The 12,859-nt window shown below is 44.5% G+C and overlaps 2 protein-coding genes across 3 annotated transcripts; one reads left to right on the plus strand and one right to left on the minus strand.

Annotated features, from left to right (window-relative positions):
- On the plus strand, positions 1 to 8,982 carry DLAT (dihydrolipoamide S-acetyltransferase). Its single transcript, XM_068418179.1, has 14 exons — positions 1 to 322; positions 874 to 975; positions 1,276 to 1,400; positions 1,499 to 1,655; positions 2,824 to 2,950; positions 3,322 to 3,515; positions 3,918 to 4,080; positions 4,308 to 4,375; positions 5,120 to 5,212; positions 5,306 to 5,413; positions 5,973 to 6,088; positions 6,372 to 6,534; positions 6,698 to 6,834; positions 7,520 to 8,982. Exons 1-14 carry the CDS (start codon positions 92 to 94, stop codon positions 7,647 to 7,649), a joined length of 1,914 nt encoding a protein of 637 aa, XP_068274280.1. The 5' UTR covers positions 1 to 91; the 3' UTR covers positions 7,650 to 8,982.
- Positions 8,983 to 10,207: 1,225 nt separating this feature from the next.
- PIH1D2 (PIH1 domain containing 2) lies at positions 10,208 to 12,697 on the minus strand. 2 transcript variants are annotated; one of them, XM_068418181.1, is made up of 5 exons: positions 12,512 to 12,697; positions 12,279 to 12,402; positions 11,530 to 11,775; positions 10,888 to 11,153; positions 10,208 to 10,771 (listed from the first exon to the last, which is right to left on the minus strand). In XM_068418181.1, exons 1-5 carry the CDS (start codon positions 12,677 to 12,679, stop codon positions 10,625 to 10,627), a joined length of 951 nt encoding a protein of 316 aa, XP_068274282.1. In that variant the 5' UTR covers positions 12,680 to 12,697; the 3' UTR covers positions 10,208 to 10,624. The 2 variants fall into 2 exon arrangements, with proteins under 2 accessions (XP_068274282.1, XP_068274281.1); XM_068418180.1 differs by having other exon boundaries at positions 12,279 to 12,697.
- Positions 12,698 to 12,859: the final 162 nt, after the last annotated feature.

The raw sequence follows: 12,859 nt of genomic DNA on the forward strand, positions 1-12,859 counted from the left end.
GGCCGTGCGGCGCCGCGCCCGGACGGAGGAGGTCACAGAGAAGCAGCGGCGGCGGCGGGGCCGCGGCTCCGGCTCTGGCTCTGGCTCCAGCATGTGGCGGGTGTTGGCGCGACGCGTAGCCCGGGACGCGGCGGGAGCTCCGGGGCTGGTGCGGAGCTGCCGAGCGCTCAGTGCCTCTGGGGCCGGCCGCGGCGCGGCGGCGGGGGTCGGGGCCGGGCCGCTGGGCCGCGGCCCCACGCACCGGTCTGGCGGGCTCCTGCTGCCTCCTGCCTGGCCCCGGCTCGTCCCATGCCGCTGCTGCAGTCTCCCGGCACACCAGAAGGTGAGAGGCTCCCCGCTCCCCCCTATCCTAGGCACTCTAGGTGCCCCCCGTACCCCTCTGGGGTTCGTGTCCCTGTAGCCACTGGGGTGCCTCAAAGGACAGACACGTGTTCCCCTCCCTGCCTCGGGGACAGCCCCTTCGCTCTCTTCGGATATTGCTTCCACTCACTAGGCAGCTCAGTTTGCCCCGGGGAACTACAGTTCTTTTCCCTCTCCAGCAGTTCGCATACCGTTGCTGCCACCCTGCCCCAAGTCCCTGTACCGTCGTCGGGTACCACCTCCTTCACCACTAGTCCTTTTTCCCCGTACCTCTTTTGGTCCGCTGGCATAGCTTCTCCCTTTCTTGGTCAGCCCCATCTCAGCACACCAGTATAGGTTTGCCCTGGGGTCTTACCAGCAGATTGGAGGTAGTCCTGACCTGCTGGGGATTTGCAGACAGGCTCTCCTTTGTGCCCCCCCGTCCCAGTCTGTGCTGAAGACCCATCTATCCCTATGTGTGGGGTTCCTACTGTTAGGGCTGTTTGAGTTGTAACACTGCCCTGTTCCTCACAGGTGGCCTTGCCAGCTCTGTCCCCCACGATGCAGATGGGCACCATTGCGCGCTGGGAAAAGAAGGAGGGTGACAAGATCGGTGAAGGGGAGCTCATAGCAGAGGTATCCTGGGGACACAGGCTGTGCTGCGTTTCTGATGAGCTGCATGTGCATCCTGGGTTCTGTCCCTGGTTGCCCTCACTTAAACACAGATCTTGGGTTCAAGATCACGGAATCCAGTAGATGCTGTTGGGAACAAGTGGCTAACAGCCTTTCGAAGCTGGTTGCTGCTTTTCCTCTTTCTGAGGAGGACCAGCACATAACCTGTTTGAGAGCATACCTTCCTAGAGCTGGTGCCACAGGGTGATTTTTCCAGAACTAGTGTTTTCTGTTGCCGTAATGGTATCCTGTTCTCTCTCAAAGGTGGAGACAGACAAAGCAACAGTTGGCTTTGAGAGCCTGGAGGAATGCTACTTGGCCAAGATCCTCGTGCCAGAAGGAACAAGAGATGTTCCTATTGGGGCCATAATATGTATCACAGTAGAAAAGTATGTATTTTGCTAACCCTTGAGTTGAATTTTCTGTCTTGTGTGAAAGGCTTAGAAACAGTCATCTAACTAGTTTCGCGGTTCATTTTTTTTTCTAGGCCTGAGTACATTGATGCCTTTAAAAATTATACTCTGGATTCTGCAGCATCTGCCCCCCCTGCAGCCTCAGTGCCTCCCCCTCAAGCTGCAGCTCCCTCACCACCAACTCAGCCTTCTCCTCAGGCTCCTGGCAGCTCTTATCCTCCCCATATGCAGGTAAGCGAGCATCGCTGATGATTTAAGGCTTGTTGTGCCCTTTTTCTGTCTTTGGCATTGCTAGCTCCAGGGCATTTTGTCATAAATACTATCTGGAGTGGGGAGTTACTAGCTATAATCACAGGAGTGTGTGCCACTCAAGTTGTTGCATGCTTAAAGCAGGTGTTTGGGGAGGTCCCAGAAGGCTTTTTTCAGAAAATTATTTTAGCATCCCAGTTGCTAGTAGAGGAGAGACTTGTCTCTCCAGGACTGTTACGCAGTCTAGAAAAACCTCTACGTTTGCATTATTTGGACACTTCTGATATAAAAAGACCCTGTGCTAAGTGCGAATAAGCTCTGAAGGTCCTGCTTACATCTCGGAGCAGAACTCAAGTCTGTGATACTCTGGTGAACACACCAGGTGTGTTTGTGGGTGACTAATAACAAGTTGTATTTGTGGATGATCTTTTACCTTGCTTAGATATTGAAGTGTACATTCACTGTTGTTGTATTTGAGGACTTTGTAATGGGGTATTTCTGTGACACGCCTTTGAAAAAGAAAATTTGAAATACTAAACCTCATTCCACAGATGATACATGTAGGAACTGATTTGTCTGAGGTGTTATGCAAAGTTAGTAATTGAACAAAGAATTAATTAAGGGCTTCTTAATCTGACTTGTGTTGTAGCTTGCTTACTTACCACTGCTTGCCTTACCTGTCCAGTTCTGCTCTGAAGCTGTACTCACACGTGCTGTGTTTGTTGCACAGCAATATGCATGTGCAAACCTACAGCATCTTTGAGTGCTTATTGGAAGACAAGTCTGTATAGCTTTTCAAGGGGCCAAACCTGTTTGTTGCAGAAAAAGTGACTTGTTTCAGTCTTCCTTTTAGCCTTGCAGATCGCAGCTGCAAGACGCTCCCAATGCGATGGTGGTAATAATTATTTTGATATATACATTTCTTGTTTTCTGCTTTTGCGTGCTTTCTTGCTTAGGCCTTGATAAAAGAAGCTACACTAGCAGTATTGCACAGCACTGTGCTTTGCTGTAATGGAGCCAGACTTAGGAGTGCATTAAAGGCTGACTACTTCTTTAGGTTGGTGTCATTTAGTCAGGAGTTAAAACTGTGTTCCTGTTCCTTTTGGATTACCAGAATCTGATTTTGATCCTGTATTTTCTGGCTTCACAGGTCACTCTCCCTGCCCTGTCACCTACCATGACAATGGGCACAGTGCAGAGATGGGAGAAGAAGGTTGGGGAGAAACTGAACGAAGGAGACTTACTGGCAGAAATTGAGACAGATAAAGCCACAATAGGTGAGTCAACACCAAAGCCAAGATTGGATGAGGTACCCTTAAAAGGGGAGGATCCAGAGTAGCCCCTGTGCCAACTATTCTCGTAGCTGCTCAGGATGTGAAACTGGGGAGCAGCTAAACCAAGTTTTGTTAACTTCTCATTCCATTGGAGAGCTAAACATCAGAGCTCCTAAAAACACTTATATTCCTTCATCAGTCCTTCTTAGTAACGTAGAGGTGCATGGAGATGTTTCCCTACCAGTTGCACTGAAAAGGATTCTCATGCCTACTAAATATACCACCGGGCTTTAGCTACCAAAGTCTTTAGAAGCAGCATTTAGATGAACTCTTCAGCTGCATTAGACACCAAGCCAGTTTTCTTTCCCTTACAGGCTTTGAAGTGCAGGAGGAAGGCTACTTGGCAAAAATCTTGGTGCCTGAAGGAACAAGAGATGTGCCGTTAGGAACAGCTCTCTGCATCATTGTGGAGAAAGAGTCTGATATTCCAGCCTTTGCTGACTACCAGGACACTGCAGTAACTGACATGAAGGCACAAGCTCCTCCTCCTCCTCCTCCACCTCCACCAGTAAGGACCATTCTTAGCATGTGAGAGAAGTTATAGGGCCCATTAAGAGGTCTGATCTGAACTGTCCTGCTGGTTTGACAGTGTGAATCCCTGGCTCCAACAATAATGTTTATGATTCTGTGAATGCTTGTGCCAGTACTAATGCCTCATCCTTGAAAACTGGGAGTATAAGTTAGTTATTTCACCTTTTTTTGGCGTATAGTTCAGCAGCTTAGTTGACCTCCTTCCCAGGAAGTTTCTGATTTAAAATTTCTGGCACTGGGAAGCTTCCCTGAATCTGAAAATTCTTTCAGATTAGTGACTATTCTCTTGACTGGTAATTAGATGGTCCTGTTCTCTACTGTACCTTCAAGGCTTTTGCTGAATGATCCTGAAGCTAATGGCTTTGATTCTTCTTTTAAGGTGGTGACAACTCCTGCAACTGCTCCTCCTCCCCAGCCTGCTGTTCCTTCTGCTCCGCCAATCCCCACAGCTGGGCCACCTCCCCAGAAAGGAAGGATGCTGGCTAGTCCCCTGGCAAAGAAAATGGCAGCAGAAAAAGGAATTGACCTTGCCCAAGTGAAAGGTAGGTTGCCCTTCCCCTTCCTTGCTCTCGCTATCGAGTGTCTGTCCCTCTAGATACATGCTACCTATTCTTTTCTTTCCTCCCTGTCAGGAACATCCTGACTGTGCAGCTGTCCTCACCAGAGGTGTTAAGTGACTTCTCTCTGTTGAATAAAACTGGTACCTTTAGAAGCAATGCCCTGTTGCAAATAATTGAAATCCTCTTATGTTTTCCTTTGACCCTTTTAGGTACTGGACCAGATGGTAGAATCACAAAGAAAGATGTGGAGTCATTTGTGCCACCAAAGGTTGCTCCAGTGAGTAAGCTTGAGATCTCTAAGAATGGATTTTTATTATAGTGATGGAAATGCTCTGTAGAAATGCAGTTACTATATGGAACTGTTATTGCTGGATTGGTTGGGTTATGGCACTGTGTGGGCTATGGTGACTGTTAGGTTGTACAGCTTAACCTGTCAGAAACATGAACAAAGTTTTCTTTATTTGTCCCTTTGTATTTCACTGAGAAAAAAAGTTGTGCGTATTTCGTTGCTGCATTGTTACAGACTGAGGTGAGCCCAGCCACAGCTGATCTAACATTGCTGAAAACAGGCAACTATAATGAAAGCCAGGCTTATGAACCAACAGCCTGCTGTCGTTGCCACAAATCTGTTCTTGTACCATTGCTTGTATTTTATATGAGATGATGGAAGTGTTGCTTTGTGTACTGCTGGAAGGCATGTGGCCGAGTGCAGCTTGAGAGTTCCCTCTAGCATACCTCTGCTGTATGTAAACCACCCATCTAGCAGGACTTGCTGTTCTGGGAGCTTCGTAGCAGTGTAGATCAGCGTTGCATTTCTAAATCGCTCAAGTACTACATTTAATAATCAAATATAGGGCTTATAAAGAACCTAGTGGGTACTGGAGAGGCTAGAGAGTAGAAATATCTGCTGCTTTTAAGCAAGAGGCAACTTAGCCTCAGCACTTGTCCCACATACTGAATTACTCAGTACAATTGATATTTGGATAGTACTGTGAATTACGCCGCCTTTATCCAATTGCAGGCTCCAGCACTAGAGGCAGTTCCTGCAGCTGCTGCAGTTGCAGCAGCACCAGTGGGGACCTTCACAGATGTCCCTATCAGCAACATTCGGAGGGTAAGAAGGTGTTATTCCTTTCTGAGATCATTATTTGCAGTCATGAATTTTCCATATTGATTTCTTTTCATCGTTTGTATTGTATACCTGCAGGTCATTGCTCAGCGGTTGATGCAGTCTAAACAAACAATACCTCACTACTACCTTTCTATTGATGTAAACATGGGAGAAGTACTGGTGCTAAGGAAAGAACTTAATCAGGTAAAGCATTTAGGCATGGAGAGAGTGTGTGGGGGGGGAAAGCATTCTCTCACAGGTTTGCCCACCCTACTTTTTTGAGATACGCCATTTTGGCTTGGAAAAAATAGTCTTTTCAGTGCCTTTTCTACCTCTCATGGATCGGTTCTGGACTGTCTGTGACAGAATGAGGCTTTTTACCCAGGTACTGTGTGCTTTCTGACTTCCCTAAGAGAGGGTCACTTTGTACTCTGCTCGGTGGTGTTCAGTTCTTCCAGGTAGAAAGTAGGGCAAACGGGTAAAAAGGTTTTTAAGAGTAAAAAGGGTAGAAAATGTAAGCAAAATAATAATTCTAAGCCAAGTTTAGGGAAAAACAGACATTAAAAAGGATTGTACCTTCTTAAATTATGCAGGAGATGTATTCACCTCCTAAATTATCTTGGCACTTCAAATACTAATGCTTACAAGTAGCGTGATTGTTTTCTAACATTTTCTCTAACAAGGCTGCATGGCAGTGACTATCCAAGTTAATTGAGTTAATGTGTAAGAGACAAACTGATGCCTCAAATCTCTTTATTTTCAGGAGGTCTCGGATAACATTAAGCTTTCTGTCAATGACTTCATAATTAAAGCTTCTGCTCTGGCATGCTTGAAGGTGCCTGAGGCAAATTCTTCATGGATGGACACAGTTATTAGGCAGTAAGTTTATGGTACGGTCGAAGCCAGAAACTTTCTTTGTTCAGTAGAGAGTTCATGGCAAAATAGCAGACCTTCTGCTGGGATTTTGAGGGAGGGGAACAGGTATAATGCAAAGGTTGAGGGGCTTTTGTTAAAGTGCTGAGAACCTTGTGTCTGAGGCTGCTGTGCAAGGTGAAATAATTGTTGCAAAATTAATATTAATTTAGAGTTGTCTGAACAGTTCTGAAAATTTTTTTCTTGGTTATCTCGCTAGAGTAACTGGCATCTCCTTTGTATCTTGCAGAAATCACGTAGTGGATGTTAGCGTTGCCGTTAGTACTCCTGTAGGGCTTATAACCCCTATTGTGTTTAATGCACATATAAAAGGCCTGGCTTCCATTAGTAAGGATGTGGTTTCTTTGGCAACTAAAGCCCGAGAAGGTAAACTTCAGCCTCATGAATTCCAGGTGAGAAACTCGGATTGCTGTTGAAGAGTGCTGCCCTTGACTTCTGTTCAGAAGCCCTGTTCAGAATGAGCAGAGCCTATTTTGTAATGTTTCAGCCATGTTCATTGATGTTCCACGTGAAACAGTGTTTGTGAATTTGACTATGAATGTGTTTTTCTTGTAGGGTGGTACTTTCACAATTTCCAATTTAGGAATGTATGGGATTAAGAATTTCTCTGCCATAATCAATCCACCTCAAGCCTGCATCCTTGCAGTTGGTGCCTCAGAGAAAAGGCTAGTGCCAGCTGATAACGAGAAAGGGTAAGTATTAATCTGATTCTGCTTATACTGAGCTTCTGAATTCAGACTTTGAAATAATGCCTAGTTTTCTAACACACCCATTAGATTATCATTTTAAAAAAAAAATATTGTTGACATACTGCTTTCAGTACCTTCTGAAGAAGTACAGTGAAATCTTGTATAAAGGGGTCACACAGGCATTAGAGAGAAATACAGTGACTGATTAATGATCTGCCATACATTTATTCTTGCAACTTCTTTGCAAGTTAAGGAAAGGCTCTTTCTTTCTTTGAGAGTGAAGTTAAGCTGTGGACGAAAGTCTGGGATCCACAACAGTTTAGGCACCTGTTCCTCTTTAAAAACTTGCTTAAATTTGCATTTAAGGAAAACCTAAGGGATGGATTATAATTCAAGTGTCCTGTATATGGTATCGCCTTGCTTCGAGCTGGAACTAGTATAGACCCAGGAGAATGGGATTATTTGGGGCTTCATGTCCTAAAGGGAACATACAAACTTGTTTCTTAATTGTAGAAAAGGAGTGAATATGATCTGCTCTCCAATGTAATCTTTTTTAGAAGTCCATGGGGAGAAACATATGTTACCAAGCAACAACTGCTATTGCTGGTTCTCTGATAAAAGCTTTTTTGCTTTGTTAGTAGCACTGACTTGCAGAGGATTGTGTTAACCTTTTTTCTCCTTCTTTTAGATTTGATGTGGCCAGTGTGATGTCTGTTACACTTAGCTGTGATCATCGTGTTGTAGACGGAGCAGTTGGAGCACAGTGGCTTGCTGAATTCAAGAATTTCCTTGAAAAGCCAGTAACCATGCTGCTATAATTTTACCATGCAAGCAAAATTTTCCTGGGTCACACTGTTTTGTTTTAAACAAGCTATTTAGACTTTAGTGTTTAGTCTTATTAAGAGAGTTCCTTTTTTATTTTAAATATGTATTATATTATCTGGTAATGTTATTACCAGTCTGTACAGAAAAAGTTTGCAAAAGTGCTTTTCAGAGCAATATTACAGCTATACTGTATTTTTATACAGTTAGTTAACTTGCAAACTCTTCCAAAACAGAGTTAAGCATCCCAGATTTAAAAATGATCCAGGCAGTATGCGTACTGCCATCTGCTTCTAAACTAGGGTTAACGGGGGTGCATACCAAGCAATTTCATGACCTCAGTGTTCTCAGAAATTTTAATTATAAACATCTCTTCACAGGAGTGCAGATGAGATGGTAACTGAAATGTTCAAATTAGTAGAAGGTAAATTCCCTTATCATCCTGTTCTCCTGCTGGGGTGGGCAACTATGACAGATGCACTAAGGGACTGGAGTTCCTGGGATGAGTTTCTCAAAGGCCAAGTGTTAGCATTCCAAATCTCTCTTGGAATTTGACACTGGTCTGGACCTTCTCAGCTATGTGATCCATTTTGAGCACTTTAAAGTAAGGTGAAAGAGCACTGATATCTGTGGGGTCACAGCTTTCAGATACCACAGGGAATGTGCTGTCTTCTCATGGAGTTTCACTTACGTGTGCTTTTTGTATGAAAACTTGCATTGCTGTTCCTCTTGCTAAGTTGATATCAGACTATGATGCCATGGAAGTAACTGTTTTGCAGAATGTTCAAGAGAACCTGTGTGTTGGAACCCAATATAGGCAAATCACACACGCTAATAATCCCATCAGTGGATATTAATCATGTGATGACTCGAATGTTTGGAATTTTTTTCAGGCATTCTAACATAGGAAGCTCTGAGTTAGTCACTGGTACTGTGGTTCTTCCCTGAATTGTCTATGTTGTCCCAGCCTCAGTAAGCTGCAGAATGTGCTATCCATGTATATATTGTATGTAAAATGCTTCAATAGTTTGTTGGACTTGTGTCCAGTTACCCCAGTTGTATCCTGAAAGGGGTGCAGTGCTGAACATTCTTAAATTCCACTTTCCACATGGAGATGTTAATGTAAAAAGGACAAGTGTGTAGCAATTACAAAGTGACCAGGGGAATTAAATGGAGGGGGGAGAAGTTTTGGAAAAAAAAAAAGAAAAGTTAAAGCTGATCTGTTATTCTGTATATTGCATTAAGTACTGTCTCCTGTAAAGTTCTACAAAATTCACTAAAAATATTGAAAGAAAATACTATGGAAATTAAATATTTTTGTGGGAACTATTTAATGTCTGGTTGCTGTGATACCTGGTTTTCATGCCTGGCTTAAGCAGAAAAGTGCATTGAGGTTTTGGTTTTTCTTTAGTGATCTAAAACATCTTGGTTCCAGACTTGCTCTAGTGAACCTATGTTGTATTAAATGTTTGGAATTGACAACTACTAAAACATATTCCAGTGCTTTTCTCTTCAGTCGTGTGTGGCTTACTGTACTGCTATAGCACAATCAGAGCTGTTAGCCTTTCAGTCTGATAGTGAAACTCACCCTATTAACCTTAAATTGTAATCACAAATACTCCAAAATAATACATGCTTTATTACTATTATGCAGCAGTGAACTTTAATCTTCCTGGCTTCCTTGCTGCAGTGTTCACCAGAACCTCAAATTCTGGCTACAGAGACCTTTCACTTTAAGAACACTAAAGAGTTTATCCAATGGAAATGCTCTCTGAATGACTGTCAGACTCTGGAACACTTGCAACTCAAAAAATCCTATGCAGTGTGTGTGCTTGGAGTGCTGATAGGGACTTCTGGTACTGCTTGCATCCTGCAACAGGCCAGCTCAGCTCAAGCAGTGATAGAATTTCAGCTTGAACTTGCAACTATGACCACTGAACAGTATTTCAGTGCAGCCTTCTAAGTTGCTTTGAAACAAAGAAGAGGGAAAGCTGGGAGTTACTGCTCTTTTGTAAGCCTGTATTTTAAAGTTACAGCTCAAAACCAATTTGTTGCTGTTTCTGATCTGATGAATATTGGTACAGAAACTTGGTTGTAGGGCAAATGTGGCATAGAAGCCATAAGAATGGCATACTACCAAATCAGTCATGAAACTAAGATCACTTAAACTTTTGTTTGTCCCTTTCCCACTTAATTCTAGTAATGCTTAGTAATCCTTGAAGTTGTTTTTCTGTGTTGCTTTGTATTACTTTGTATATTGTGTATTACTGTAAACTAATGCAGATAGTTTTCCTAGTTGAGGTGCTCCAAGATTGTTTTTGGTTTCTAGCTTCGCACTAAGTGCTCCTGAGCTTTGAATCTCTATATGCTGTTTTGAATAGTACAGAATAGGTCTGTTGTTTCATGGTGTCATTCAGCGTTTACCAAACCGATAAGAAGTGAGGTCAAGTATATTCAGTCACTGAAAAGACTACAAAGATTATTCCAGTTAAGATCAGCAGGGATTGTCCTAAAGAAAACATCATGCAGGGCAACTGGTAGAAGTGTGTATGACACACCTCTGCTGGCTGTTCCAGCATTAAATACATGTGAGAGCTGCTCTAACCATGTGAATCCAGTAGTCAATTTATTTAGCAAAATAACTTCACAACTGTTATTGCTGTACCTTAAGGCAAAATGAATGATGTAGTAAAGCATGCATGCATTTATGGTTCTTTACTACAGCTGTTAAGATATTCAAGTACTCCTTGAATATTTACAATCTTTGCTTTTTTTTTTTTGTAAGTTTGGTGCTAGTGTTCTTCCAGACTTCCTTTTCTACGTGCATCTTCTAAAGGCATTTGAGGTATTCACCCCTGAAGATTAGAAAGTCCATGAACAATCCTCATCACCCGCTAAAAGTTAGGATTCTCATTCTGGGCTTTTGTTTTGTTCTGTCATCTGTGGACATGAACTGGAGAGGATGCAGTCTTTAAGGATCTGGCTTGGCAACTGGCACTGTGATAAACAATACCTGTTTTCCTTTGTTAAATACTGCTGTAGCTGTTTCTTCATCCACCAATTCTGGCAGATCTAGTTGTAATTTGTACTTTTCGGGGACTTCAATGATTATGTCATCCTAAACCAAGAAAATTAAAATACTTGATTAACTATTTGACAATGAATTAGCAGCAAGCATTTCTAGGAATTGGATACTAGACAGAAAACACAAGGTTATTCTTTCTGCAATCTTACCTTTGAAATTCTCAGATCACACTCAGAAACAGAGCTAACCTTAGGCAATTCGATTTTCAGTTCAATTTTGAGTGGTTTCTGGTTTGCATCCTTCACAGTGATCATTTCATAGACAGGGGTACTTGGCTTCTCTGGCATTTCAGTACTGGTAATTTCCTCTATCAGATGCACTTTAGACTGTGTAATACTTTCTTCCTTCAGCAGCACAGGAGCATTGCTGCAGTCCTCAGCTTCCATACTGTGTAGCAGCTGATCAAGTGTCAGTTCTTTCAAGAAAAATAAGTTTTTCACACATCAGTTACTAAGAACTGTAATGTTATACCACTTGACAAATACATCATGAAAGTTTTAATTGTAATTAGCAATTTTGTCAGCTGAAGACTGTTACTGGCAGTTTCTCCTTTGCCCATGATTTAGCTTTATTGCCAACGGGCTAAAAGTTGTACTAGTTACAGCAGCAACCTCTTTTACTCAGGTTACAGCAAAAGAAACTTAGCACCTAAAAGGATCAAAACCCAAGCAGAGTTCTCATGTCTGGTGGATATAGGAAAAAGGGAATTTGCTGTTCTAGTTTCACTACAGTTTCTCAATTGTAAGACACCAGAGGTGAATGCAGATAAGTAACAGGAGATCTCTACATACCCTTCTTTGTGTTCTGACTGAGATGTGGAGTGGGCATCTGCTTTCCTTTCAGTCGTTGCTGCATCATTTCCAGGCTTCCTTTCAATTTGAATGATTCAATGGTGTACAAATAAGAAAGAGTAAGGTTGCATCGTTCCTCAATGAATTTAAGTGTCAAACGGAGCAAGCGTTCCATTTTTTCTGGGTTTTCTTCTCCCCTCTGAAGAACATCTGGGTTATATGCAATATCTATAATGCTGTAAAGGTCTATGAAAATAAGTTATGTGTAAGAATTGTTGCTATGGAACCATGCGCGGGTGTTCTTTATAATCACTTTATTTAAAAGGAAAGGAAATGAATTTGTGGCTTCTGGGCAGAGAAGTAGTTCTATCAACCTTGTCTAGAGATGACACCTCTCCATGTGCTGATCCTCCACTCTGTTAACAGAGCAGCACGGGAACATGATCCAAGTCAACATGAGTATGTGTAGTCAAGGAGATTCCTAGCGCCTCTGTACTTCTCAGGATTTAGATGCCTGCAATTTTTGTGTTTCCTCATTTTTTTTTTTTTTCAGAAACGAAGGACTCGGAGTCCACGTTGAGATACCCCTGTCGCATCCTTGCCGTGCTGCCCCCCCCCCCCGAGCTAAGAGCTGGCCACGGCACAGCACCGCCCTCTGTTACAGCGAGCATCTCCGTGGGATTGCCGGGCACTGCGCTGCTGCAGGCAGAAATGCATTCGGGGCGAGGCGCCGTTCTGTGGGCACGTACCTCCTTCGCCAGATACTTCTTCTAGCGGCCCCACGCTGACAGGCGTGGGGTCAGCGGGGGTCTTGGGCGCCGGGACCCTCCTCCAGCTGCAGACGTTGATGAACAGCGGCCCCCCGGCAACGCCCTGCAAGACACGGCGCCGCGGCTGAGCGCCCCGCCCGCGCTGTCCCGCCCGGGCCCCGCAGTCGCCCTCGTACCCGTTCCCAGCCGAGCCCCAAACCCCGCGCACCCACCGCGGGACGGGCCCGCAGGCACAGGTGAGGCTCCGGCGGGGTGCAGAGCCGCTCGGCCTCGGCGCGCTGCTGCCGCAGGAGCCGGCGGTAGGCCTGGGGCTCATTCTCCGCCATCTCGTCCAGCAGCGACCAGAGCTGCGCGACCCGCGCTAGCGCCGCGCCCGCCATGGCCACCTCCGTCGCCTAGCGACGGCAACCGGAAGTGCCGCGGTCTGCGGCTCCTCCCGCCTTTCCCGTCCTCCTCCTGCTCCCGCGCGTTCCGGCCCCGCCATCATCCTCGCCCCGCGCCCGCCGGTGTCCCCCGCTGGCCCCGCGGCGGAGCTGAACGCTGCCCGTTTGTCCCCGGAG

The sequence above is a fragment of the Nyctibius grandis genome, chromosome 25 (genome assembly GCF_013368605.1).
Source record: "Nyctibius grandis isolate bNycGra1 chromosome 25, bNycGra1.pri, whole genome shotgun sequence".
In the NCBI taxonomy this organism is placed as follows: domain Eukaryota; kingdom Metazoa; phylum Chordata; class Aves; order Nyctibiiformes; family Nyctibiidae; genus Nyctibius; species Nyctibius grandis.